The sequence below is a fragment of the Drosophila miranda genome, chromosome 3 (assembly GCF_003369915.1).
Source record: "Drosophila miranda strain MSH22 chromosome 3, D.miranda_PacBio2.1, whole genome shotgun sequence".
In the NCBI taxonomy this organism is placed as follows: domain Eukaryota; kingdom Metazoa; phylum Arthropoda; class Insecta; order Diptera; family Drosophilidae; genus Drosophila; species Drosophila miranda.
Window position 1 is genome coordinate 24,661,230 of NC_046676.1, and position 27,651 is coordinate 24,688,880.

Consider the following 27,651-nt stretch of genomic DNA (forward strand, 5'->3'; position numbering starts at 1 on the left):
GCAAATAAGTAGCAGTAATTTGCTTCGTTATCTGTTATTGCCATAGGTCAGCCGATGTCCATCGTAAATATACCTTCAGCGGACCATCTGCTCGTCGTAAATTGGACCCAAGCGAAGAAAATCGATGCGATAAGATTGGGTGGTTGGGGACGGCTATAAAAGGGGGACCGCCATCACCATCACCTACAGTCATGTTCAAGTTCACGTTCGCATTGGCGCTCTGCGTTCTGGCTGCCGGTTCGGCGCTGGCGCAGCATAGCCCTCACTGGTGGGGCAACCGGAATACCATCGTCCACCTCTTCGAGTGGAAGTGGGAGGACATCGCCGAGGAGTGCGAGAACTTCCTAGGTCCGCGTGGCTTTGCCGGCGTGCAGGTCAGTCCGGCCAACGAGAACATCGTGTCGCCAGGACGCCCCTGGTGGGAGCGCTACCAGCCGATCTCCTACAAGCTGATCACGCGGTCGGGCAACGAAGAGCAGTTTGCAGACATGGTGCGTCGCTGCAATGAAGTGGGCGTCCGAATCTACGTCGATGTCCTGCTCAACCACATGTCGGCGGACTTTGTCGGCCAGGCTGTAGGCACGGCCGGCACAGAGGCCGAACCCGCCGTGAAGTCGTTCCCGGGCGTGCCCTACTCAGCGGAGGACTTCCACCCGAGCTGCGAGATCTACGATTGGAACGATCGCTACCAGATCCAGCACTGCGAGCTGGTGGGCCTCAAGGATCTCGACCAGAGCCGAGACTGGGTGAGGACCAAGCTGATTGAGTTCCTCGATCATCTGATCGAGCTGGGAGTGGCTGGCTTCCGCGTGGATGCGGCCAAGCACATGGCCTCAGAGGATCTCGAGGTAAGTCAAGGATTCTGCGGCTCCTTCCCAGTCAATAACTTACCCCCTGTGATCCCTATGATCGTTTAGTTCATTTACGGCAGCCTGAGCGATCTGAAAATTGAGCACGGATTCCCCCACAGCTCCCGTCCCTTCATCTTCCAAGAGGTGATCGACCATGGTGGACAGGAAGTCACCCGCGAGGAGTACAGCAGCCTGGGTGCCGTCACCGAGTTCCGCTTCTCGCAGGAGATCGGCAACGCCTTCCGTGGCAACAACGCCCTCAAGTGGCTTCAGAGCTGGGGCACCGACTGGGGCTTCCTCTCGTCGGGCCAGGCACTTACCTTTGTCGACAATCACGATAACCAGCGTGACGGCGGAGCAGTGCTGACCTACAAGTCTCCTCGCCAGTACAAGATGGCCACCGCCTTCCACCTGGCCTATCCCTACGGCATCAGTCGCGTGATGAGCTCCTTCGCCTTCGATGACCACGACTCGGCTCCGCCCCAGGACGCGCAGGAGGAGCTGATCTCGCCCGAGTTCGATGCGGATGGCGGCTGTGCCAATGGCTGGATCTGCGAGCACCGCTGGAGGCAGATATACAACATGGTGGGCTTCAAGAACGCCGTGCGCGACACTGAGATCTCTAATTGGTGGGACAATGGCGACAGCCAGATCGCCTTCTGCCGCGGCTCCAAGGGCTTCATTGCATTCAACAACAACATGTACAATCTCGCGGAGGTGCTGCAGACCTGTCTGCCCAAGGGAGTCTACTGTGACGTCATCTCGGGAGACCTGATCAACGGATCCTGCAGCGGCAAGTCCGTCTACGTCGGGGACGACGGCCTGGGCTTTGTGAGCATCAATTCCGATGACTTTGACGGCGTGTTGGCCATTCATGTGGACGCGAGAATTTAAGACAAGACCCAGAGGAGGGTTTTAGTTAACGACAGAAATATTGGATTTATTTTGTCTCAAATTACAATAAAAACGAACGCATATAATGTATGTACTGTATGTATGAATATGTATAAGTGTTTCAGCTCTCTCTATATGTATGTATGTGTGTATGATTGATCGAAAGATCGATAACAGTAACGGTACAAATACAAAAACGGTACAAGTAAAACATTCAAACTGGAACTGGAGTTAGTCTAACAAATGCCTCGACAACTATATCCTCAGGGAGTTCTCTATCCCTAAACGGATAGGGATAGGGATATACGTTACACTCGTATATGTCATACATATATAGTATGTATGTTCGTGGGTGACTGTAACTGATCCTCCTCCGATCGATCGATGGCTGTAACACTGTAAAAAACCGCTCTGCAAATAGAAGAAGGTCGCATTGTGAAATTGTAGTTGGGTGCTCTGGAATATCCGAATGGCAACAAACTCCTCTCGCAAGCATGCAGAGGCACAAATGAAAATCGGCAGATATCCGCTTCGATAGCACTACGCTAAGAACTGTTCAAGCGATCTGTTTAGCGAATCGATTTAGTTTTAGTTTAGAGTCGAAAGCAAGCAACTACAAATCAAAATAGCAACGATTCTACTGGCATTCAGGTTAGTTTCGAGTTTCGAGTGTAAGCTTTAGCGATCGATTGCTGCTGTCGCTGCCGATGGATGTACTTTACGATTACATATTTACCATATACGAGCTTACATATATATTGTAGTATGTGTTGTGGTTGGTTAGAAGTAAATGCTCATAATGCGTAATTACCTGTAAAATGCTGATATCTTTCTTCGACTTGCTAAAAAGCCAACAACATCCATATCGTATCGCTTAACCATAATATATGTATATGTATATGTATATATATAGTAAATATCTTGTAAATAATGATACTTGGATTGCTTAGATGTAGGATTTCCTTTTCTCAATTTTTATAATCAATTTTGTTTTTGTTTCTTTTGGTTTTGTTTTTGTTTAACTAACAAACACAGAGTCCAAAAATCTTGCTCAAAGTTTAACATTACGAGTAAATATTCATTTGATAATACGCGAGGAGTTTCCTCTGTCGTTCTGTTTTCTCTATTTTTTTTAAGATTTAAGTACGGCCCCAAATCCAGCTTTTAATACATATGTATACAGGCATGCGCATATATACTCGTATCGTATAATCCCACTGTGCTCTGATCTTTTTTTCAGAGACTGAACAAAATAATAGGTAATGAGGTCACCTCTTGCAATAGCCGCGCAGTTCGGTTACATTTAGAATATAGCGTTTAGATCTTAAGGATACAATCTTTTGTATGGTTTTTGATGGGGTATACTATACCATCCAGAATGTGTAATACTCGCACACATCTATATTTGTATATATTTATGTATATGTAGGTATATCCTATAGCTATACGTATATAACAGGAACCACGTAAAAATGCACAAATATCTTATCGTATGTTTTGGTTTTCCACAATAATTACAACATCAAAGTTTGAACCGCTATCCAAATACGTACGACATCCACGTACGCACTCTATATATGTATATATATATCGTTTAATACAATATAATAAATGTTTGATCTATTGTTTTAAATAGTAATCAGGTAAATCGTGGGAGGAATTATTGTTTCACATACATTTGTAGATCATTTAGAATAACAATTTCTATTCAACTATTTCTTTGCTCATTTCAGTGGATCCAACTCCAACCCTCCAAAATGGGGGGAGGCTTTCTTGCTTTCTCTTTAGTTTTTCAAATAGTCAGATAAATCGGTAGAGATCATAAGTGGTTTCCCTTCTCTAATGGAGGAGGTATGTATAGCTGGCTTCGGTTTGGCCGAAGTACCTGTTGGGTAGAGCTTTGAAACGGCCTAAAACCAGAACCATTTTATAAAGTTTGATTATTAAACGCCTTGAGTTTGATTTTCACTTAATCCTACAGACACACCACAAAGTTGAAATGCGATGTTTTTGAGTTTTAAAATTTAAATAGCTTGAGATAACATTGAGATTGTCAAAAACATATCCAAGAAGATATATATAGAGCATTGCCGCAATGAATTCTCATGAGGTTCACCGTGGTTAAACTAAACAAAGTACTCAAAAAATTCCATTCTATTCTATTATATTCTATTCTATCTAAAACGCCCCGGCCTAAGAGCCCTCTTAAAAGCTCTTGCCCGCCTCATGGATGCGCTTGCGTCGACTGTCGCGTCGCCGGTACCGATCTATGATGCGGGACCGATGCCTTTCCGGGCACAGCGCCTCCGGCGAACTATCCACCTTCTTCATCACAATGCGGAACGTGAAGGTGTGCTTGGGCGAGGCACTGGCCGCGCGACGTGGCGATGGTGGCTCGAACTCGCTGCCGCTGGAAAAACCGCAGCTGTGGAGCTGCCCCCCGGGGGGCATGGCAGCAGTTGGCACAGTGCCTACGGTGCTGGGAATGCGTGGCGTACCGTTGGTGTAGCCCGAGGGGGTGGACATTGATCCCGTGGACAGCTGCTGGGTAAGCACAGAGCTGGGCCGCGGCTCGAAGATGGAGGCACATCGCTGGTCGGTGCAGAGGAAGGTCTTGACCTCCTCCTCGCGCTGATCGCGCTTGATTGTGAGCGGGAAGTGCTTCCGGCTGGGATCGGCATACGGTCCGTGCCCATGGCCGTGGCTGGGTCCGCCTTGGTACGAGGAGCTCGAGTCGTAGCTGTCCCGCGAGCTGTAGTTCGAGGAGGTCTGCTGCGAGAGCGGACTGCGTGCTCGCGAGAAGGCACTGAAGGGTGAGATGTGCAGTTGGCGGAAGGTCTCGGCCTTTTGCTTCTTGGTCATCAGCGGGAAGTTGGGCGAGCGGGCGGGCGTTACGCCACTCGTCTCTGAGGGCGTGTAGTCGAAGTGCGTCTCCAGCGAGGACTTCCTGCCGCAGGAGGAGCCCGACCGCTGGAATGTCTCCACATCGACCAGCTCGATGGAGCTCTTGCGCAAGTCCACGGGACGCCGGTGGCGCTCGTCCGTGTCCACAATTTCGAAGCTGGAGGTCTGGTCCTCATAGCTGGTGGACTGGTACCGCGATATGGACACATCGAAGCTGGTGTCGCGCGATGAGTACGGACAGTCGAAGCTGGACTCGGCGCGGCTCGACTTGCGATCGCCCTCGACCATCTCAAAGCTGTCGCCGCCCGAGTCCAGCCTCTGGAGGTTGATCAGATCCGTGTCCGTGTCCCCCCCGGGGCTGCGCAGCTGCTCGAGGAAAGGCGAGCGTGGCGGGTCGAAGGAAGATCGTCGCGAGGGCGGCTCAAACTCAATAGTAGGACACTGCAGCGGCTGCTTCACGGGCGGGGCAGAGGCTGCCGCCTCTGCCACAGCCTGGGCGGCCGCCTCCACCTCATCCGTTTCGCGCCGCAGCGCCTGCAGATTAACATAAACTGGTTCTGGCGCATAGGCCTTCAAGATCTCTACTAGCTCGGCGCGCAGCTCCTCCGGAATAATCAGGTCGTTGGAGTCCGACTCGTGCTCTTCGCTGATCCGCGGCTCGATGGGCTCCCGGCTCTCTGAGCGGCGCGTGAAGTGGTGCACCACTGCTGCACCTCCCTCTCCGTTTAGGGCCACCACCTTGAGGGAATTGGTCACTTCCTCGACGAACTGCGCCATGGCGGCATCCGTCTGCTCCGGCTCGACATCCGGACCGACCTTGCACTCGGATTCAGCTGCTCTCTTCGCCTCCGCCTCCTGGTCTGGCTCGACTAGCTCTCGGAGTCGCTCATGCTTGATATAGGACTCACCTACCTTCTCGAAGTGGACGTTGGCCAGCTCGAATGGCAGCTCCTCGCCTGAGGCTGATGCTGATGCAGATCCTGAGCCACCTACCTGCTCCATTATCCCCGCATTGGAGTCCGCGCTGGGCCGCTTCGATCCCGAGGCCGAGCTCCCTGTCTGTTGGTTGTGCTGCTGCTGTTGCTGCTTCTGCTTCTCCTCCTCATCCCGCTTGGCGGATCGGCGCAGCTTGAGGCTCATCTTCGTGTAGTGAGCGAATTTAAGGGACATCTTCGGCTCGAATCCCACCTCTGACATCTGCTTCTGAACGGCACTCTTGGAGGCGGTGGACGAGGGGGCTGGACTGGCCGAGAATGTGCTCTGCCGGATCAGAGGTCCGCTGGAGGATCCCGAATCCGCGCGCGTGAAGGCGTTGGCGAAGCGGTTCGTGCGCGTTGTCATCACCTTCGAGGGCTTTCGCACAAAGGCCAGGATCTCCCGCATGACGCTCTTCTTCTCTTGCACCTGCGGCAGCGACTGCGCCGCCTCCTTCTCCCTCTCTCGCTCCAACTCCCGGGCAGCTGCCTCGGCTGCCTCCCTCTCCCGCTCCGCGCTCTTGTGGGTCTCGGCTGGATTGGAAACGTGGATCGGCGGAATGGGTCCCATGCCCATGGGGGACCGCTTCTCGCTGGCGAAGTAGATCGGCGTGAAGAGGCCGATCGAGGGTCGCTTCATTCCCACAAAGCCCGCCTCCTCCGGCTCCGTGGCCATGTCCTGCACGTGAACCGTGGAAGTGGGACTCCTCCGGGTTCCCGGAAAGCCCGTCTGGCAGCCGAAATCCGTGGGCACAGTGGCCCCCAGTGGCGAGCGACGCTCCTGGGTGTGCACGCTGAAGGTGGGACTGCTCCGTCGCGGCTCTCCCGTTGGACTTCTGGCAGTGGGACTGGGCTGGTCGTTAGGGGATCGAAGGCCGCTGCTGCTGCCGGGGAAGAGCGGACTGCGCCTGCCCTGGGGACTTCGATCGTTGGTGGCCACGGGACTACGGGACCGGCCCTGGGTGCCCAAAGAGATTGAGAGTTGTCCGCTATTCTTCCGCCGGCTGGAGGCCCGTAGTGTGCCCTGACGCGAGAGTGTGGTGGGCGTTTTCGATGAACCGCTGCCCGGACTCTTGGATTCCGTTTCCGTTGGCACCGGACTCTTTGGTGTGAGAGGACTTCGCTTCTTTTCGCTACTGGCCCCAGCCGAGGTGGTGTTGAGGGTGAGGTTGGGGCTGCGCCGTTCAGAGGGACTGCGTCGCGAGCGGAACGACTGCGACTTGGCCTTGCGGATCTTTGGCAGGGACTGGTGGTGGTGGCGGTGGCGGTGCTGGTGCGGTTGGGTGGAGGAGGAGGAGGGGCCGTTCAACTTATGTTAGTTGCTGTGAGGGGCGCAGCTGGTGGGGTCGCTGCTGCCGCTGGAGCTGAGGGTGGTGTTGGAGCCATAGGGATCCAGCGAGCTCTGCACGGACATCGAGCGGCCCTGGTTTTGGCGAGCGCGCCTCACTCGGCTAGAGTTGGGAGACAGCTTTCCGGGGTCGATGCTTTCTGGGTCTGCCTGCAAGTTGTAGAATCAGGCATAAAGGGGGACAACAGGGATGGATGGATGGATATGGATGGATCGCATGGATGGATGGCATGGAGATGGAGGCGTGGATGATGGACAAAGACATGACCATGGGCATGGGCGTGGACGTGGACGGATGGAGGACAGACAGATAGAGAGAGATGGCGAGGTGGCGTGAATGTGAGTGATTCTGAGTTAACACGAACAAAGCCAAAAGCGGGGTAGGTTTCTATTTCACAAAAGCACACAGCAACCCACCTGGTAGGCCAAGGCATTCATGATGATCGCGTAGGGCACCAGGCTCAGCGGATGGATCTCCCGCATCAACACATTGGCGGGTATCTTGTGGAACTGGATGTACTCCAGGAAGGTGCCCAATATCTCCTTGATGTCAATGTTCTGCAAAAGGAATTTGTTTGGTTCCTTTTATAAGAAGAATCATAATTATCTGTGGGACTTACAGGATTGTTGTCGTAATACTTTTTGCTCCACATAAGTGCCGCTTGAAACTTGGTAAACTCGTCGGCCCGCAGCTCCTCCCTGGCCAGGATCAGGCGGACCACATGCTGCGGCAGAAGTGTGAAGCTCCCCAGATTGAGCACCTCCGTCCCATGCTCGTCCACGAACTCGAGCACCTTCTGCACCAGGGTCTTTGTGCATTTGTACTGAATATAGCGCTCGGCGGAGGCCAGCAGGGCGCAAACGGTGTCCACGTTGATGCAGCACTGCACGAATCCTGCACAGGCGCGACGTAGCTCCTCCAGGCCATAGTAATCGGCGGCATTCATCACGCCTAAAAAACAGACAAAGGGAATGAATGAATCCCTCTCTCCCCACCGTTATGCGACTTACCCAGCAGGGTGCGGGGCTGCAGGGTCACGCAGCCTGTGTGTATGTACTCGATGAGCTGGCGGAAGACATCTGGCTCAAACTCCTCAATGATCAGCGTCTGGTGCTGCTGGCCTGTGGGCTAGAGTCAATCGAATCTGAATTAGTACAGGGGAGACTACATATTGGCGCTAGCAGAACACGAACTACTAAGCGTATGGAAGGGAGGAGTGTGCAGGAAAGAAGCCAAATTAGGTATCAAACTTGTTGCAGACAAACCAAAAGTAGGATTCTAGACACCGATTACTTGTAGACATATACACAATGTAGACACATTGTTGGCTACACAGCCCAATATTAGCCAACAATCTATAGATTATAGCCAGACTATAGATTATGCAGCAGTAACTTAAGTCTCTATTAGTCTTTGTTGTTTGCACTGTCCAGTGCTCTACATTGTTATCTACATACTTACATACATACATATGCTCCCGCAAAATTCGTTTTTAATAAATGAAATGTTTTCCTTCTGATTTGAAAGGTTTCACAGCAGCGAAAAGCAGCGAAGAGTACAACAACAACTCAAAACGTCTTCCATATATCTATCTCTGTCATCTCTCTCACATCAAGCATGGCGTATGTATAATTTCATGATGAGCCTATGCAGCCGTTCTCTCCCGTCTTTCTTTCGCCCTCTCTAGGGCTCTCTCGATCTGTCGCGCTCTCGCTTGCATTAGGTCACACGGGCAACTCGGCCGCCCCGCCCGCCCTTGAATTTAGTCTGGACCTGCACTTCTTGCACCTCGCCTATTGCGAAAAGTTCTTCGATCCATCGCCGTCTTAAACCGACACCACGCGTCTTCAATCTGACCCCTTCTTGAATCGAGCTAGTCATCCAGCAGACTAGTCCTGCTCCCAACTAAACCCAACTAGAACCTTTCGCTATCCCTTCGACTTTGTATCGCTTTATATAACATCCCCTTCAATAAAACATATTAAACCGAACAATCGTCGACTTTTCATAAATCGATCGCACCCATACACTGCTGAAAAAGCTCAGTAGTTCCACATGCACTGTTGGTATATGCGTAGATAAAAGCCAGAACAGAAGAGCTCCAGGTTCCCGTTGATTAAGTAGTCCCCGTATCACTGAATGGCTTGTTTAAGGCAGCCTTGTAATGTGTAGGATACTCGTACACTATCTTACAGAGTAGAGACGTGCAACACACTCCCCTATAAAACGCAAATCGCACAGGATAAAAAAAGCACATCTAAGTAAAGCACATAAAAGCCCATTATGGTACATTCGAGGTACGAGTATTTTTAGCTCGTGAATGGATTAAATACACAGCACACACATACAGATGCAGATGCAGAAACGAATGCAAATACAGATACAGATAAAATTACACATACGAACAGATAGAGAGATAGAGTCGTAAGGGGAGAGCGAGAGATAGATAGATTTTTGATGCTTGGTTAGTTGGTTAGTTACCTCGGTTATCGGAGCTAATTGTTGGGTGAAACCGGTTCTCTATTATTATGCGGATGGGGTTGGGATATTGATGATTGGATGATTGCAGGATTTGAGAATTGGTGACACAACAGGGAATGCACGAGAACATTGATAGGTATCATTAAAATGGATTATCAAATAGAACAGTATGCAAAATACAAATGTATTCTAAAATAATGTTACAAAAGAAATATCGAAAAGTTCAACCAAAAATAAACCCACGAGTATTCAATGATGCACACAGTAGCGCCACAGCAGTCCCCAGCAAAATGCAAAATCGCATCACACACACGCACACACACGAGAAGTACTCACTCCTTTTAGAGACCCAGTGTCGCCCCAGGGTAATCGATTATGAATGAATACAGATGCACAGACACATACTCGTACATACATACATACATACATACATACATACATTCATACGTACATAGATGGATGCTGGTGCTTATACGAACCTGTTGTGCGGCATTCTGTAGATTCAATAGCGGCTCCGAGGAACGCTTGAGGAAGAGCCGCAGCTTGTTCTCCTTCGTGGAGGTCTCCCGCTTACGCTGCGGCGATGGCGCTGCATAAAGCATTTTCGCAAACACTCGGGAACGGGAGGCCAGCACGGCCTGTTATAGAGAGAGGAAGAAATGAGTTGTAGGTGATTAGAGACAGTAAAACTTCTTGAAAATGAATATAGTACGAGTATATGTGTGGGTGTTTTCAGAGTTTCCCCGACTTTAATTACTTCCAAACTCAAGCCAAGAGTCAAACCGTCTGTGCTGTGCCATTATTTAAAAAAGTTACTTAGTTTTCGTTAAGGAAGCTCCACTGTAATATATAGGGTCGAGGCTGTGTAATGATTACGCAGTGACCTGATTTCAATACTCGGACATACAGACACGAACATAAAGCTGGTGGTGGTGGGGGGGGGTGATGATGATGATGATGTTTGGGGCATGCTACATACCTTAACGGCACAGACGGGCTCTCGGGTGTCGCCCACCAGGAAGGTTACATCACACAGCTCCGGCATGGAGGCGAGGAACTTCATGTCCTCGGCCAGTCCCGTTTTGTTCTCGAACGTCGATAGGTCCGGCTCTGCGTCAGCCATGCCGAGTAGTATCAGCGCCTCTGGCATTTGGGTTTACTGCAATCACACAATCACAAGAGGCACACACACACGCACAGACACAGAGGATGTGCGTGCGAGAGGCAGGCTTTAGCATCATCGGCGGAAAGTTAATTGAAAAATTCTATAAATAATTCCTCATTATATTCTCATACAGGGGGGGCAGCGAGGTACATAGATGAAAGTCCCTATTGATCCTTTGAGACCAGGCCAGGCCAGGAACGGTGGCGTGGCTTGGCAGGTAATTAAATTGTAATTCACTTCCACTTCCAAAAGTCCCCACAAATATCCGGCCTCAACACAGACACGCGTCTGCGCCCGCCATGCTCCAGCTCCTGGTCCTGGTCCTGCTCCTGGCACTTCTGCCATCGCTATTCCATCGCGCCAGCCGTTCGTGTGGCACCTGCCCCGTGTGCGTCCTTGAGCATAGCTAACTCGCAAATAAAATGCAATTACCATAAAGGCAAAAGGCAATAGGCGCCCTGCCTCCTCCCAGGCAAACGGCATGCCATCCGGAAATGCCATCGGAGAAGGACAATACCACAACAGGCCAACACAAGCTCTTGCACGAGTAAGTATTCTTCACAAAACAACATCAAATATAGGGTAGGGATGGGGCGTGGCAGCAGCAGCAGCCTTGCAAAAGATTGTTGCATACTTCGGGAAAAGTTGTTCTATATAGGGAGATGGTGCTGGTTGGTGGTGGGGCATGGCATGCACATTGAAAGGGCAAAAGTGGAATTCAAAAGGGAGAAATGTAATCAATGTCGTACCTGAATTGTCGCAATAGAAATGTTTGTTAAAGCTAAGTGGACCCTGGGCCCTGCCACATCGCCATCATCGTGTTGTACTTACCTGTTGCAATGTAAATATTCGTCTACGGGCCCCTCTCGCTCTTTTAGATAGTTATTCACAGATACATATTACAGTATATGTATCTCAGAGCGGATTGGTCATATATTGGTCCATATCCGATGCTAAATATTATACCATTACGAGAGTAGCATTACTGCAATCCCAAAATGAGCAAAGTAGGAATAAAGTACGAGTATTTACACCGAAGTGGTATTTACACCAAAAAAATTACACCAAAGTGCCTCAAAAGTATACACTGTACAGCATGCCAATAAAGTTAAGTTTGAAAAGGAGTGGGTGGTGTCCGGATTAGGGCAAAAATTGTGCTGTGTATAGTATTTGTGTAGGTGCCCAAAAAAAAGGAAAAGGGAAAGTTGTATTAATATGTGCCACGCATAAATTTGAGAGCAAAAAGTTAGTTGGAGAAGGAGAGAGATGGAGAGGTGGAGAGATGGAAAGTTGGAGAGGCAATAAATAGAATTTTATTTAGAATCCGTTTAGATTGTGGAAATTATTGGTACGAGCAAGCGAGTATTTCGCTTGGATATCCGACAACAAAACTAACTTTTTTCTCTGCTTTTCACAAGCCGAACGCTGGCTGCCTCCGTATAGTGTTTCGCTGGGGCGTCACTTTCACTTTCAGCACCCCAGAAGCGTGCTTGTACGAGTATGTGTGGGTGTGTGTGTGTGTTGTGTGGGTGTACAAATGTGTGGCAACAAAGGCAACAAAAGCAACACCACTTCGTGCCACGCTCTAGCACTCTATCTATCACTCTATCTTTCACTCTATCCCTCTGCCACTTTCACACAGAAATCAAATGTTTCGATGCTGACGCTGATGCTGATGCTAATGCTGATATTCCAGTTGCAGTGGTCGCTATTTAATTCAATGATTCAATTTTTCTCTATCTATGGCACATTCCAACATACACACACACTCGTTCACACACACAGAGGACACACAGGACAGCGACGGCAGAAAGCTTATCGTTCGGCGGAAGCGAGTTTTGATGTGAAATGAACCGTTTCGCACGAGGCACAGGAGCGTTCTGACTCGAGTCCCTGCCTTAAATATTGTGTCTACATCGAAATCGACATCGAATCCATACACAGAGCATAGGGGATGCCTCTGCGCATGTCCTCGACCAATCGATATGTGTCCTCCGGGTGTGTGGGTGCTGTCGCCTAGCCTGGCCAGGCAACAGTTTGTCCGTTGTGGAGTGGGAGGCCCTGGGGAGGCCCGGACAACGTGGCCACGACCGTCGTCGTCGTCGTCCGACCAGACCACTTGTTTGCTTCATTCTCGGGGCACGCGTCTCGTGTTGTGTTTATTTCTCCATGGCGCAGGTGCCGTGTGAGTGGCAAACGTAAACAATGTGCCTTCCCGGCTCGATAGAGATGACACGACGTTGGAAGGAAAGGGACATACCACTCGACATGCGCCCCACGGTGCCGTAACTGTGGCGCCTCTCGCCACTAAGGTGCGTCCCAGAGTCCAGTTTCAGAGCTAAAAAACCCAATTGAAATGCGGTGGCAACCCCCGCTCATCGGCACATCGGCAGTCCACTTGAGAAGGCAAGGAAAGGGACCCGGCCACCGATGCAGGCACAGTGGGACGCGAGGCTACAGTTTGGGATCATTAATTTTTTGCTTTTTTTGTTAGTGTTGATAGCATGATGATTCTTAGTAATGATACTGGTAGATAATAAGATAATGACTGATGTTTATGGGTATACATATATGAAGAATACCTACCTATATCGTAAAGATGGCTGATGATGGATGATGGATGATGGATCTTCAAACGTTTTACTATCTTAAACTCACAAAAAGGTAGATATTGTTAATTTCTTTATATTCTCAGATGTTTTTCTTCCACTGTGATCAGGAGAGATTGCCAACATCCGCTTTGACTGTCGCTGTTTCTGCCTCTGGTTCCCCGTTCCCCTTTTTATCTTGCCATGCCCCTTTCCCTTCCCATACCCGTTCCCCGCTCCGGACGACTGCCCTGTCACAGAGCCATGCCATTAATTACTTTCGCAGCTTCCCTTTCCCCACATCAACAACCACAACCGAAGGAGAAACTGTCGCACTGTCTGACTGCTGCTAAAAATAGTTCTCCCTTCAACAGAACCAGAACCACAACCAGACATCCATAGATCTGCTGGCTGATCGGTTGAGAACTCCACGCTGCAGGTAGTTCGGTGTTCTGTCCTGACGCCGCCATCCCGCTGTGACCCATTGAGACCCGCTGTGACCTGTGACCTGTGGGTAGTCAACGGTTCCAATTGTATTAGCACTTGACACAGCGCGAAGAAATCAAACAAACAAATAAACAAACGACAGAGAGAGAGAGAGAGAGAGAGTCAAGGATGCAGACGGCAGCCGTGAGAAGCAGCAGCCCAGCAATCCCAGAGAGGTGATGGGAGAGGGAATGAGATGAGAGTTGCGCAGACCAAGACGCCTCCGCAGCACTTGTGTCCGATTGTGCCCGATCACAGCTGCTGCGATTCGCATCCGCATCTCTAGTCAGTCGTCGGCGAGCGATCGTCTCTTTCAGTTCTCTGTTGCTCCGTGGAATCTCAAGAGTCGACAGTCGAGAATCTTTATCCATCTATCTAGACACTCGTGCCGTAGCAGAGCAGTACATTTGCGCGAACTTAAGTGAATTAGCCCGCAATTGAGGCCCAATTGATACCTACTATATATGTACATTTATTCGGTTCTATAGTGACATAAACTCTTTCAAAGATACACCAAGACACGTGCCCGGCACGCTTCGATGTGACAGCGTGAGTTCCGTTCCGTTCCCTTTCGTTTCCCCCCTCTTTACTGATCTATAAATATAACGCACCCTGAGGAAAAGTTCCTCCAAATTCTTGTGTACATCTACCATATACAAAGTGCATCTAGTGATGCTTTTATGCGCCATTTTGGAATAGTTTCGGTAATTTGCGCATCTCTAAACATTTTACGACCGCGTTTACCGTCGCGTTGCAAAAAATCAGAAGAATCCGAGAGAGCCGCAGAGGAATAGAGAGTGCCAGAGAGATGATACTCGGATTTTATAAATACTCGTATAGTAGATATCGAGATTTTATTCCGATCGGAACGGTCTTTCCCGAGACGTTTTAACCTCGCTTCTTAATGGTTTCACCCGAGAACTTCTTGTCTGCAGCATTCTCCTGCAGCCGCCGTCGTCTTTTACAAATATATATTTATATTCATATATGTACATATGTATATTGTATGGATATATATATATATATGTATCTATACATACCTACTACATATAAGTATCTTGAAGTACTTTCATCTGCGCCGGTTCCATATTCATTTTTTGCTTATATTTGTAGTGATTGCTGTGTCGCGTCGCCCATTTCCGTTTGTTGTCGTCACTATTTTCATATTTCATTTGGATTTTGCGACTGCCAGCAAATTTATTTCTTATCCCAACATAAGCAAATATTTTCTTGTTCCACGAAAGATGAAGACTAAGTAATATATAACTTTAAGACTGATCTGTGCACAGGACTCTTGAAATGCAGACCAACATATTTACCGATCGGTTGTACTGAGACTTCTCGCAAAAAAAAACCCCGCCATATCCCCTAAGGATCTATCTCTGTCTTCTCTGACCAACTCTCTTGCCCTCCCTCTAAAGTGCAATGTGCTTCCCCTGCACTTCTCCTACTACAAGATGACTTTACATCCTGAAAATGGCACTCAATCGAGCTCTCGCCGAAGGTTATTTACTGCTTTGATCTTTATAGTAAGTATAGTCACTCATTAGTCCAGGTTGATTTGATTAGTCAAGGTTGATTTTAAGCAAACAGGAAATTCACCCACGTACCTACCTGTCTATCACATGCCTTTGAAGAGAGTGTATGCCACCTTGGAGTGCGCTGGCTTTTAATTACCAATCTAAACGACAAGCAACAGGATGCCACCTCAACAGAAGGCGGAAATATATAGTTTATAAGTGCAGAGGCTTCTCCGGCCTCAGCGGGCTTCTCCCCCAATAGAGAACAACTTTTCACGGACCGGCTAAAACGGCAGTGGATGGAAGAGAAGCTGATAAGTGCATTAGTATCGCATCCGTTCATGTTCTGATTAGATGAAATTACAAACGCACGCGCCTGGCACCAGGGACCGGATACACCGCCAACCAGGACCCCGGAACCCAGGACTTATCCACAGAGCCGCCGCCCCCGAGAGTAGCAGCTGCAGTGCAAAATTGATAAAGGAAGCGTGGTTCAGGCCAAAACTGACGCACAACCGAGTACTCGTATATCCCACCCCTTGGCTCCTACCCTGCTGCAACGGCTGATGGAGCCAAATTGAATTTCCAGCCGTTTGCATTAATTTCCCAGAGTCCGCATACCACCAGAGTGCGCCAGTGAGCGAAGTCTCTCCTTGGAGCTCACTGTCAGCCCACCGAAGACCAAGCCCACTGAGCAGCAACAGCTTTCGACGGATATCAGCGAGTGCTGGGGTAAGCGGCGAGTGCTAAGTGGAGGCTGCAGCGAGTGATGGGAATTTCCGAGCCCGTATTCTGTGTCGTGTCTGTATCCTGAACGCAGCTCGATTTCAGCGCAGGATATTCGTTTAAACTCCGGGAGATGGCGATGCCGATGTCGATGCCCGAGCACGATGCCGCTCTGCTCCTCTGCTTCTGATGCTGGCCGGACGATGAGAATTTCCCCATTTTCAGTCTTCGTTTGACGAGCGACGTGCGCGCAAGTATTTAGCGTAAAGACGCGGATGGACGGACCGCCAGAGAAAGAGCAACAAAACAGTACAATAAACCAAGAACAGCCAGAACCAGAGCAAGAGCACGGGCTTGGAAAAATGTTACAACAACAGCAGCATCCACAGCATTCACGGGTGGCAGCATTCAGAAGCAAATGAAAAGCGGAGTGAAAACGTGAACATTTTCCTAGTGTAAAACGTGCAAAGTTTTGACGATTTGATTTTCATTTCGGGCGGATAATTTTTGAGAAACTTGAATTTTGTTCTGCTACAAATTTTCACAGCAGAATTGAAAATTCTCATTCACCTCATCAAAAAACGAAAACGAGAAAAAACGAATAAAAAAGTGTGAGCTATGGTAAATGCAAATAAAATATGAAACCATCGATAGATAAATAGTTGGAAAAGTGCAAGCGGAAAATCGGATAAAGAAAGCCACATCAAAGGACGTGCAAAATAATACGATATCGGACAAAAATTTGATGGAAAATCTAATGAAAAATTTGTTGAGCTGCAGAGAAAATTTCATTATTCTGCGTGAGTGTGTGTGTGTGGGAGCGTGTGTGTGAGTTCGGTGTGTAGTATCTTTTGTGGCTCGGCTTCTATGTATCTGTGAGATACGCAAAACAATTTGTCTGCGCCATTAGTAGCGAAACGTTCCTCAGCTTTTGCGGAGGCATGTGCCCATGTGTGTGCGCGTCTGTGACTGTATATGTACGAGTATCTGTGTCTGTGTGTGTGCGTGTGTGTATTCTGCGCAGTCGACAAAAACGAGGCTGCGTTTCGCATTCGATGCTGCCACACAGGACACAGCAGCAGCATCCAAGCAGTGGCAGGACCAACGGCAGCGCAATATTTGCGATGTTGACGCAGCCTGCCTGCCCCACTCGCCTCTGTTGTTGCTGTGGCTGCTGCTGTGGCGGCAGCGGGGGACCCGCCGCATGTGTATCTGCAAAATACAGATACTCGTACATCGTACATACCTCTATCCAACCATCCATGTAATGTACAAGTACAAGTGCATGTGTGTTTGTCTTGCGAAATGTGGCCAAACATTTGCACTTTGATTAAAAAGTTAACGGGTAAAATGCAGGTACTTCCCACCGCACATATTTATTTTTTGGTAAATTTGTGCCCAGATTTTCGATGAAAAGTCAAACGAAACGAGCTGGGGAAAGCATAGTAATTATCCAAGCAAATAAAAGGCACATACATAGTACTCGCTTTCGTAGAAAGATTGAGAGAACTCTGGTTCGGAATCAATTAGGGAGGCATTTTGCCATGTTTCGGGGAAATTAATTCTGGAAAAGATACAAGCAGCAGAGCAGTTTGATAATTCATGTTTCAGAGTCGACAGGACCCATAGATGCAGCTAAAAGAACACTACGATTCTTAAAAGATGGTCAAGTTTTCGTGTTTCATGTTTTCCTTGATACTCCTTTCCATTATATACATCATTATAGGTTGATCGAATTTGTTACTCCCTACTCCTTGAGGAAACTACTCTAAAATGTTTCGTTTTCATGTGAAGACTATCTCCAACATTTGTTTGTTGAAAGATGTAGATCGAGTCCTTCTGCTATTCATTTTCTGGAATGACATGCTATTTCTGATATTTCTGACCTCAAAGGTGAAGACACACTAGTAATTCTCCAATTATAACTATATACCAAGTAGAGTGTCCCCACATCTCCGATGATTCCAATCCACTCTTATCCAGCAGCGGAAACACACCACCCGCAGTGAGTGTCACCGTATGTCCCCTCAGTGGGACACTTGTCCGTGTCTTGAACTCCCCGGCTGCTCCACTCGAGTTTTCTTAGCTTCCTTCTCCGGCGGGGGTGGGGGGCTTCCTCCAGCGGGTAGTGTAGTTTGTATTAGTTTCCTCAACTTTTGCCGCTACTCCGCTCCGCTCCGTTCCATTCCGCTGCAGCTGCTTCTGTGTGCCGTTACTCGCAGAACTTTCAGCTTCAATTGCCGTTCCGTTCTTTACTCGCTGTGGCTGCGGCCTGAAGACGGGGGGAGTACTAGAAAAACTCTCAAGATACTCGCTGGTTATTCGATTTTTTCGCATTTCTTCTCACGAGGCGTGTTCTATCCATGTGTGTGTGACTGTGTATGTGTGTGCGATTTACAATTCCGCTTTGTTGTTGTTTTCGCCGTTGTACAACTGTGCGACAGCCATTTTGTATAGCATACTTTGCGTACTATGAAGTTTCACACACACACACATACAAGCAGGGTCACACAAATACACATACAGACAACTAAGAGAGTTTCCCTTTTTTTTGTCGAGAAGAGAATTTCCCAACTTTTTAGCTAGCCCAATATTCATTTTTTTTTCCTTTTTTTCGGTGAAGGTGGAGGAAGGGGCATCACTTGGCCAAAATAATAGACTAGAAAATGCGAAAAAGCGAAAGGCAAACAACAAGAAGAGGGAAAAGGCAGACTCCATCTCTTTCGCCCTCCCTCTCTCGCTTTAGCTACTTCCTACCACAGCTTTCAGCCATCTTTCTCTCTCTATCCTTCTCTCATTCTTTCGGTAGTCGTCTATGCTCAAGTCTAGTATCCACAAAAAACAAGAAAACAGGCAAACGACACGAGAAAAGAGCTGAAGAAGAAAGCGAATTCTGAAAAAATCAAATACAATAAATGCAGTTGTCATTCGGCAGGCGAACACAAATCCCAAAGAGAAAATGCGAAAAAATACTTGGGGGCATAAGAGAGTATCTGTGAGATATGGATTGTGTCTTGTGTGTGTCCGAGTATATACATATATTCATGTAGGGATCTGTATATGTAGGGGTTTGTGTGGCCACGCGAAATTTTAAAAGTGATTTTGTACGACGCCCATGTACGACATCCATCTAAAAGATCCCAAAAATATTATTAATATATCCATTGAAATACATATTTTTCCAGAAATAAGTACCAATATTCTAAGAAATATTGCCTATATGTACATCTATATAAATATTGAATATGAATGACAAATTGAAAGAATTTAAAGAAATTTAAAATTTTTAAAGAATTAAATCACTAAGAATTTTTATGGAGCTAAAAAGTAGTTTTACATCTCTTATTTCAGCTTTATCCGAAGCTCCTATTATTATTCTTAGGCAGAAACTGAGTACCCATCAGACCATATACATGAATCCCAGTTGAAGTTTATTTCTTTTCTGTTCCATAGATTCAATATAAATTCGCATTGAAACTACTCCGTACTCTGCACTGCAATTATATGCTTTTCATGGAAAACTACCAGTGCGCGAATCTTCAAATTAATTTTATTGCACTTCATGGGAAATAACTTTTATATTCATGAAGTTGATATAAAATTTGTTTTCCATATCAATGCTTACATTGTTTAGAAGGAAGGACTTTTCTGCTTGATTATCTTACTCCTGGGGAATTCTGGGAAGTGAAATAATCCGATTGTGTGGCTGGTTTTCTGCGAAATTTCATCAGCTAAAAACTACCATCGATGACAGCTCTTTCGTGTTAGCTCCTGCAGCACACACCTCCTGTTATTGCAAATTCGATTCAAGGTATCTTTCTGGGAAACAACTGGAATTGGTTGGTATTAACTTATTTCCATATCAATTCCTGCTTTGATTCCATAGAAGAGCCCATACCGTGAAATTTCCAAGCTAATGTTTCTTGTTAATGCACCTTTCGATGCACATCCGATTCGAGGAATCTGATTCAGATGCCTCGACAATTAAGGACTCACTGCACATGGAATTCCCGAGCATGCCCCCAGCCATTGTGATTATGCTTCTGGCCTTTCCAATTAGTCCCAACAGTTGACCCGAATTCCCGAGCCTTTTCCGTATCCGTATTGCATTTCAAAAAACCTGAACAGGAATAATTGAAAAGAGCAGTCGGCCTGCATCAACAGCAATTCTGTTGCTGTTGGTGCTGCTGCTCCCTCTGCTGTTGGCCAGATGTCAGGCAATCTGAAGGCTGTCATCGATTTTAGCCCTTGGCTAGGGGTGGATTCGAGTGGTATGTGGTCGGTGGTAGGGGCCGTGTATAGGGCCTTTTGTATGTGCCTAATACACGTTCTCTAATAAACGAAACTTTATGGCAATTTCGGAAGCTCCTGGCTGCTTTCCGGGGGGCAGCTGTTTCCTGGAATTTGACATGAGTCTGAAGGTCTGGGGAATGCATTCGTGAAAATTATATATAGGGGAGTGTATGCATCTAAAATATACAATTATTGAAGGTCATTACGTGGGTAGAATTGTCTGCTGAAAGATCAAATACCATTTATCTCATTAATCACAGCTCACAGTTATTGTATTCCTATTAATTACAGATTTTCCCGGAAGTCACAACTCATCAGCCACATCACCTGTAGGGGAGCCACAACCAACAACAACACACGGATAAGTGCCACAGCAATGTGTTGCTTGCATTTGAAGAACTTTAAATGCGGCCATCCGCGCTCATTGAAATCCACGAAAAGTTAAAAACAGATCCATCGAACAGAGTCCGGCCAGGATCCAGCCCAGATACACTCACCCCACACTCACTCTCAATCACTCACTAGAGGACTCTCGCTTCACACAGCACCCTACTCTCGACCCACAAGAAACAGCCCCCTCCAGTAGGCGGAAACTGACACGGACACGGTCAGAGTGGGATTTGGGGGATCTGGGATCCGATTAGGATGCCCCGGCTAAAGCAACAGGGTTGGGCCTGGCTGCTGCTGGTACTGGCCATTTGGGTGGGCGTGGGCCCGGGTCCGGGTCCGGGTCCAGCTCTCGCCCAACGACCACTGCTCGCCAACCACACCTTCAACGCGCTGTCCAACTACAACAACAACAACTGGGGGCCGGGCGGCAAGCAGCTGCGGAATGGGAGGGTGCACGAACAGCCCCTACCTCTGCCACAGCCACAGCCCACGGTGACGGGAATCTACGATGATTACGAGGGGGAGGCTGGCTCTCGATCACCACCGGCTGGCGGGCGACGGGAGACGCGACGCCGCCAAAATCTTGCCCGACGAGGCATGGAGTCACTGCGCAAGGAGCTGATGAAGCCATCGGTGGGTGGTCCCGGTGGTGGCCTCTCCGGCAGCAGTGCCGGATATCCCTCTTACTCCGGTACTTCTTCGATAGGCCGCATTGACGGCCTCGGTCTGGGTATGGGCTCCGCGGATCGCTATGGGGAGCAGCTGCGTCAGCCGAGCGGCGCAGCAGCCATGACAGCCGGACCCGTGGTGGGACCTTTCTCCACCCGCTTTCCCCCGCTGTACGCTGGCGTGGACGAGCAGCAGCCGAAGCGTATGTACTCGCGCAAGAACTCCATCAGCGAGCTCTACAAACTGAAGAAGAGCCTCAACCAGGCGGACGAGCCCGCTGGCGGAGTCACCCATGGCAACTTTGAAGGCGATCCCGTGGTCAGCCCCCAGGGGGTGCCCGTGGATCTGATACAAGAGATCAAGGATCGCATCAGGGACACGGAACCCAATGCGGTACGAATCTAAAGCTACTTATTCTCCGGATTCTCTAATTGCCTTTTCCGTTTAGAACACATATTCAACCCACACGGAGTCCACTCCATCCTCGGAGTACGAGTACGAGCTGGGGGTCAAGTGCAACTTTGAGACGCCCTGCAGCTGGTCCTGGGTGGACTACCCGGACGGTTTCCAGGTGATGACCGGCACGGAGCTGGCCAAGCGGAACATGACGGGTCTCCTACCAGGGCCAGTGGCCGACAGCATCGACGACGCCAACGGACACTTTCTGTACGCCCGCGTTCAGCCCAGCACCAAGCCCCTGAATCTCACTTCTCCGGAGTTCAGCACTACCATGGAGAAGTGCTTCCTGGAGGTGTACATGCACCAGAGCGATATGAGCCACGGCCTGTCCCGCGTGGTGGTTGAGCCGCTCCACACGCAGGAGAGCAGCTGGGTGCCGGCCGAGATCCAGGGCGACAACTTTCGCACGTGGACGCGCAAGGTGTATCGCCTGGGGCGCATCTCCCGCGACTTCCGCATAGTGTTCGAGATCGTTCCGGACTTGAAGGCCGGCCAGAAGGGTCATGTGGCGTTGGACAATCTGCGGATGGTGAACTGCTTTCCAGAGGGCACCAAGTCGGAGAAATGCAGTACGTCGCAGGTCAAGTGCACAAACAACAGAGTGCCCGTTTGCATCCATCTGCCACGCGTCTGTGACATTACACGTGACTGCGACGAAGCGGAAGACGAGCATCAGTCATGCGGTGAGTGAGCGAAAAACACTTTGGAGAACACTTTATTCGGATAGGATTAGTTCGATCTTTATCAATACATTAACCATACAGTAAATATATGTATTACCGCATAAAAGCGAAACGTCCGCACAGCATCAGCTTCGGCTGGGGTGCTGTCGCGTTCGGCTATCTTCCTGTAAGACGGCTCTCGCATACAATATGTTCTCGTGTTGAGGGTTTACCCTATTTGAATGTATGCGTGCACACATATGCATCACGCATTTTAGCTAAGCCAGATCTTCTCTCAAAATATCCGAAAAATACTCAATATTAATGATCGTAATCACCACAGATGATCCTACATAGATCCCAAGTCACCTTTTGCTTCCCGATTTCTTTCACAGACAAAATACCTTATGGCGGTCGCTGCGATTTCGAGGAGGACTGGTGCGGCTGGCGCGACTCGGGCAAGACCACTCTCACCTGGTCGCGCCACACGGGCTCGTCGCCCACTCACGACACGGGGCCCGATGGGGATCATACCCTGCAGCACTTGTTGAACAACACCAGCGGCTACTATATGCTGGTCAACATGAATCAGCACATGAACGATACGGAGAAGAACTCGATAATCGGCTTTGCCAGCAATGCCATCATGCTGAGCAAGACGTTCAATCCGCCGCCATCGGTGCACGGAAATCCGGACTCCCCGTACCGGAACTCCTGTGTCGTGCGGTTCTTCATCCATCAGTTCGGCAAGAATCCCGGCAGCATAAACCTCTCCGTGGTGGAGATGAAGGAGAAGGAGAACATAACCACCACGCTCTGGTGGAGCACCAAAAACCAGGGCAGCGATTGGCTGAGAGCCGAGTACGTCCTGCCCAATATTACGTCCAAGTAAGAGAGAAGGGGAGAGAGAGAGAGAAATAGCTGACTAATGGGATATTGATTAACCTTATTTTCATCTTTCGCAGATACTATCTTCAGTTTGAGGCCCGCATGGGCATGAGAATCTACTCGGATGTGGCCGTGGATGACTTTTCCCTGAGCCCCGAGTGCTTTGGCCTCAACATTCCCGAGGAGCACCTCAATGGCTACAACTATTGGGATGTGCGACAGAACCTCAAGAGTCCCACCTACCGAGACTTTGAATATACCAATTGTAAGTGTAAATCTTAGCCTCAGTGGGGGGAACCGGGAACGGTGATTAAATCTTCATTCTCCTTCCTCAGACCTGGAGCTAACCAGCTGCGATACTCGGGGCATGATAGGGCCCACTCAATCGCAGTGCGAGAGCGCCTACAAGGAGCAGAACAAGACCCACATTCTGCGAGAGGTGCATGTGGTCGAGGATCAGAGCAGCTACAAGGGCATGCAGAAGTGGAAGGTGCCCAACGAGGGGCACTACACGTAAGAACCGATCTTCAACCGATCTCCCTAAAACAATAATGCAATTCTTCCTCCATTTCCGTCCAGAATCATTGCCAAGGGAGCCAGTGGAGGACTCGGATCGGGTGGCGTGGGCAGTTCTCGCGGATCTGTTGCCGTGGCTGTGCTGGAGCTGCACAAGAACGAGGAGCTCTACTTTCTGATTGGCCAGCAAGGCGAGAACGCCTGCATCAAGTCCATGGGCGCGCTGAAGGAGGCCGGGTGTGGCACTGACCACGACCTGGATCTTGCACAGTACAGCTTCCGATCCAAACAGGACATGGTCAAGAACATTTACATCGAGAACGGCGCCGGTGGTGGTGGCGGTGGGTCCTTTGTCTTCCTGTTGAATCAGGCCAAGAATGAGGCTGTGCCGCTTCTGGTGGCCGGCGGAGGGGGAGGCCTGGGCATTGGCCAGTACATAGACGAGGACTTCCAGCACGGCCAGAAGGCGAAGCCGCTGCAGGCGCCGGAGAGTGGACAGATCAATGGCGAGCCGCTGAACAAGAAGACAGCCGGACCAGGAGGCGGCTGGCGGGCCAAGGAGGATCAGGCTCTGAGTCCCACCAATGGGGCTGCCCTGCTGCAAGGCGGTCGCGGCGGACACTCTTGCTATGTAGAGCTGGCTGACAATGGCACCACTGTCCATCGCCATGGCCAGGGCGGATTCGGAGGCGGCGGAGGTGGCTGCAACACGGGCGGCGGAGGCGGCGGCTATGCCGGCGGCGATGTTTACCTGAACGAGTCAAACGGTGAGGGCGGTAGCTCGTACATAAGCGCCTCCCGCAGCCTGCGGGAGATTGGTGACGTGTATGCGGGGGCCAGTAGTGGCCCGGGATCCGTCATCATCATACCGGCAATCGAGGGCTGTGGCTGCGACTACCGATGCGTGGCCATGGACGAGTTCCGGTCGAAGGTGCGCTGCATATGTCCGGACGGCTGGAGCCTGAAAAAGGACAATAACACGGCCTGCGAGATCCGCGAGGAGGCGGGCAAGTCCTCCTTCCAACACCTGGTCTCCATCCTGATATTTTCATTGGCAGTGCTCTTTTTCTGCATAGCGGCCCTCATCTTTATGCTATGTAAGTGTGGACTCGAGTCGGGAGAATCAAGTACTAAAAATACTAATTCCTGATTGATACCCTCCTAGACAATCGCTATCAGCGCAAGAAGCAGACCAAGAAGCGCCACAAAATGCTCGTAGAGCAGGACCTGCAGCTGACGAGACTGCGCCACAACATCGACGACTCGAACCTGAACAACTTCAATCCGAACTACGGCTGCGACGCCATCCTCAACGGCCACATCGATGTGAACAGCCTGCCGCAGGTGGGGCGCGACAGTCTCCAGTTGGTCAAGTAAGTTCCACCACTTCCACCTCCATTTCCAGCCTTGTGCTAATCCCTCCTCCCTTTCTGATTGCAGTGCTCTGGGCAAGGGAGCCTTTGGTGAGGTCTACATGGCTCTGTACCGCCATCGCGATGGTGATGCCGTGGAGATGGGCGTGGCGGTGAAGACCCTGCGCGAGGATCCAAAGCGCGAAAAGGAGGAGGACTTCCTCAAGGAAGCGGCCATCATGGCTAAGTTCAACCACCCTAATATGGTGCACCTGATCGGTGTCTGCTTCGACCGGCAGCCTTACTACATTGTCCTGGAGCTGCTGGCCGGTGGGGACCTGCAGAAGTTCCTGCGCGAGAATCGGAACACACCGGAGAGGCCCTCGCTCCTAACCATGAAGGACCTGCTATTCTGCGCCCTGGACGTGGCCAAGGGCTGTCGCTACATGGAGAGCAAGCGGTTCATCCATCGCGACATCGCCGCCCGCAACTGTTTGCTAAGCAGCAAGGGGCCAGGTCGCGTGGTGAAGATTGCGGACTTTGGGATGTCGCGGGACATCTACAGATCGGACTACTACCGGAAGGGCGGCAAGGCGATGCTGCCGATCAAGTGGATGCCCCCGGAGGCCTTCCTCGACGGCATCTTCACCTCCAAGACGGACGTGTGGTCCTTCGGCATCCTGCTGTGGGAGGTGTTCAGCCTGGGGCGCTCCCCGTATCCGGGCCAACACAACACCCAGGTGATGGAGCTCGTGGTGCGAGGCGGTCGCCTGGGTACCCCAACCGAATGTCCCGTCTCTATATACAAGATCATGGCCGACTGCTGGAACCCGACGCCGGAGGACCGTCCCACATTTACCAGCCTGATGGAACACCTGACCAGCTGCTCCCAGGATCCGAGCATCATGAACGCGCCGCTACCCAATATCCTGGGATCGACGTCCTCCGACCGCGACGACACCATCATCCGCCCCCCCAATGGCGAAGAGTTCTGCCTGGCCGTACCTGATTACCTGGTCCCCCTTCCCAGCCATCTCGCCCAGCACTTGCCCAGCGGCTCCGCCTACATCCCGCCCCAGCGCAAGCAGGCGAGCGCCAGCGCGTGCACTCCACCGGCGGTATCCTCGCCAGCGACGCCCCATCCCAAGCCGGTCGTCCTGCATGACCAGCAGTTGGAGACCTCTTTCATCTTGCCCAACTCAAAGAGTGACCAGCCCCTACTGGCCGCTGGAGCGCCCATCACCACCACGGCGCCCATTACCGTCCCCACCCCACCCAAAGCCGCCTCTCCACTTCTACCCCCAGCAGCGAAACAGAAACCGGCCGCCGAGCAAGATGCCGCAGAGGGTGTCGTCGATAGCCAAACTCACGACCATGAGGGGAAGCTTATCAGTCTGGACACGCCGCAACCGACGCCGACGAGTATCACACCGCCGCAGTGCTTCGCCTCTCAGCTAGATGGGATCACGCTGGATCCATCGACCCTGGCCAAGAGCCTACCCAATGGCCTACCGCCTGGCAAGCAGTCGTACGCCAATGTCCAGGTAAAGGGCGAGCCGGAACCGAAGGCCATGACCAATGGCAATGGCAATGGCGCTGTTGTTAATGGGGAAAGTCCGACAGCTGCGGGTGCTGCCGGGGACCGGGAGCCCCCCTTCACCATCCAGGGCTACGCAGAGCGGTACAAGGACAACAACAATCATTCCGAAATCAGTTGCTAGACAAAAGGTGTCTCGCCGCCGGCCACAGGGTGAAGCTGTCAGTACCGTATCACGATATCGTACGATCCCGTACGATCCACAATTTGTTTGCGTTTCACGAAACGTATTGCTTGGTCTGATTGATTCAATCGGGGAAATCTTTAACAGAAAACAGAAAACAAATCGAGTGAGAACTTCACAAAAATATTGTATTGCAATTAAAGCGTAAATTTGTATTGTACGAAAATGGAGAACCGCTGAGGAAACTCCGTGAAAGCAAGTAAAAATACACACATTAATTAGTTGAAAAATTAGTTTAGTTTTGTACCAGACATTAGTTTGCCAAAAAAGAGAGAAAAACAAAAAGGATTTAACATAAATTTGCGAGAGGTTGTATATATCAATTGAGTATAATATTAGTGCATATATTGTTTGATGTACCCTTAGGTTTTTTTTTCCATCTTTTTAGTTTACCCTTAGTTTCGTTTTAAGCTGATGACTGAAATGCCAAACAATATTCCTAAAATATAACAAAGCGTGACCGAGAGAGAACGAGAAGAAAGAGTTTGATTATTTTTTATACGCAGTCCAGAGGATCGGGAACCAATACAAAGCCAACTCAAAGTAGTTCAAAGTTCAAAGCAGGACACACACCACCCACACTCTCTTATACTCTTTGATTTCTTTATGATGCTAAGTTTTATCCGAACGAACTTGTAAATACCAAACAAAAACCAACCAACAAAAGCTTCCGTCGTAGCGAATCACGTTTATTGAATGTATT

General features: G+C 49.8%; 3 protein-coding genes across 9 annotated transcripts; 2 read left to right on the forward strand and 1 right to left on the reverse strand.

Annotated features, from left to right (window-relative positions):
* Positions 1 to 173: 173 nt before the first annotated feature.
* On the forward strand, positions 174 to 1,998 carry LOC108160659 (alpha-amylase-related protein). Its single transcript, XM_017294796.2, has 2 exons — positions 174 to 848; positions 918 to 1,998. The coding sequence occupies exons 1-2, from the start codon at positions 192 to 194 to the stop codon at positions 1,743 to 1,745; spliced, it is 1,485 nt and encodes a 494-aa protein (XP_017150285.1). The 5' UTR covers positions 174 to 191; the 3' UTR covers positions 1,746 to 1,998.
* A 64-nt stretch (positions 1,999 to 2,062) lies between these two features.
* Positions 2,063 to 12,509, reverse strand: LOC108160660 (serine-enriched protein). 5 transcript variants are annotated; one of them, XM_033391657.1, is made up of 9 exons: positions 11,450 to 12,509; positions 10,433 to 10,612; positions 9,933 to 10,091; positions 9,454 to 9,492; positions 7,983 to 8,100; positions 7,592 to 7,923; positions 7,389 to 7,529; positions 7,071 to 7,121; positions 2,063 to 6,893 (listed from the first exon to the last, which is right to left on the reverse strand). In XM_033391657.1, exons 2-9 carry the CDS (start codon positions 10,601 to 10,603, stop codon positions 3,951 to 3,953), a joined length of 3,954 nt encoding a protein of 1,317 aa, XP_033247548.1. In that variant the 5' UTR covers positions 10,604 to 10,612; positions 11,450 to 12,509; the 3' UTR covers positions 2,063 to 3,950. The 5 variants fall into 5 exon arrangements, with proteins under 5 accessions (XP_033247548.1, XP_033247545.1, XP_033247546.1 ...); XM_033391654.1 differs by having other exon boundaries at positions 6,840 to 7,121; positions 11,450 to 11,603; positions 12,015 to 12,509; XM_033391655.1 differs by having other exon boundaries at positions 6,840 to 7,121; positions 12,015 to 12,509.
* A 1,472-nt stretch (positions 12,510 to 13,981) lies between these two features.
* On the forward strand, positions 13,982 to 27,601 carry LOC108160530 (ALK tyrosine kinase receptor). Of its 3 annotated transcripts, none has more exons than XM_017294590.2 (9): positions 13,982 to 14,241; positions 20,523 to 21,683; positions 21,739 to 22,432; positions 22,807 to 23,299; positions 23,377 to 23,564; positions 23,635 to 23,812; positions 23,879 to 24,912; positions 24,981 to 25,188; positions 25,256 to 27,601. In XM_017294590.2, exons 2-9 carry the CDS (start codon positions 20,877 to 20,879, stop codon positions 26,886 to 26,888), a joined length of 5,235 nt encoding a protein of 1,744 aa, XP_017150079.1. In that variant the 5' UTR covers positions 13,982 to 14,241; positions 20,523 to 20,876; the 3' UTR covers positions 26,889 to 27,601. The 3 variants fall into 3 exon arrangements, with proteins under 3 accessions (XP_017150079.1, XP_017150081.1, XP_017150080.1); XM_017294592.2 differs by lacking the exon at positions 13,982 to 14,241 and adding an exon at positions 15,053 to 15,221; XM_017294591.2 differs by lacking the exon at positions 13,982 to 14,241 and adding an exon at positions 16,154 to 16,559.
* The last annotated feature ends 50 nt before the right edge of the window (positions 27,602 to 27,651 follow it).

Excerpts from the sequence above, each read along its gene's own strand:
- LOC108160659 (XM_017294796.2), top strand. The coding sequence starts at position 192 with ATGTTCAAGTTCACGTTCGCATTGGCGCTCTGCGTTCTGGCTGCCGGT. Across the intron at positions 849-917 it reads TGGCCTCAGAGGATCTCGAG|TTCATTTACGGCAGCCTGAG; the intron begins GTAAGTCAAGGA and ends ATGATCGTTTAG.
- LOC108160530 (XM_017294590.2), top strand. The coding sequence starts at position 20,877 with ATGCCCCGGCTAAAGCAACAGGGTTGGGCCTGGCTGCTGCTGGTACTG. Across the intron at positions 23,813-23,878 it reads CCCAACGAGGGGCACTACAC|AATCATTGCCAAGGGAGCCA; the intron begins GTAAGAACCGAT and ends ATTTCCGTCCAG. Across the intron at positions 24,913-24,980 it reads GGCCCTCATCTTTATGCTAT|ACAATCGCTATCAGCGCAAG; the intron begins GTAAGTGTGGAC and ends ATACCCTCCTAG.
- LOC108160660 (XM_033391657.1), bottom strand. The coding sequence starts at position 10,603 with ATGCCAGAGGCGCTGATACTACTCGGCATGGCTGACGCAGAGCCGGAC. Across the intron at positions 8,101-9,453 it reads AATTAGCTCCGATAACCGAG|CCCACAGGCCAGCAGCACCA; the intron begins GTAACTAACCAA and ends GATTGACTCTAG. Across the intron at positions 6,894-7,070 it reads TGTCTCCCAACTCTAGCCGA|CACCGCCACCGCCACCACCA; the intron begins GTGAGGCGCGCT and ends CAACCGCACCAG.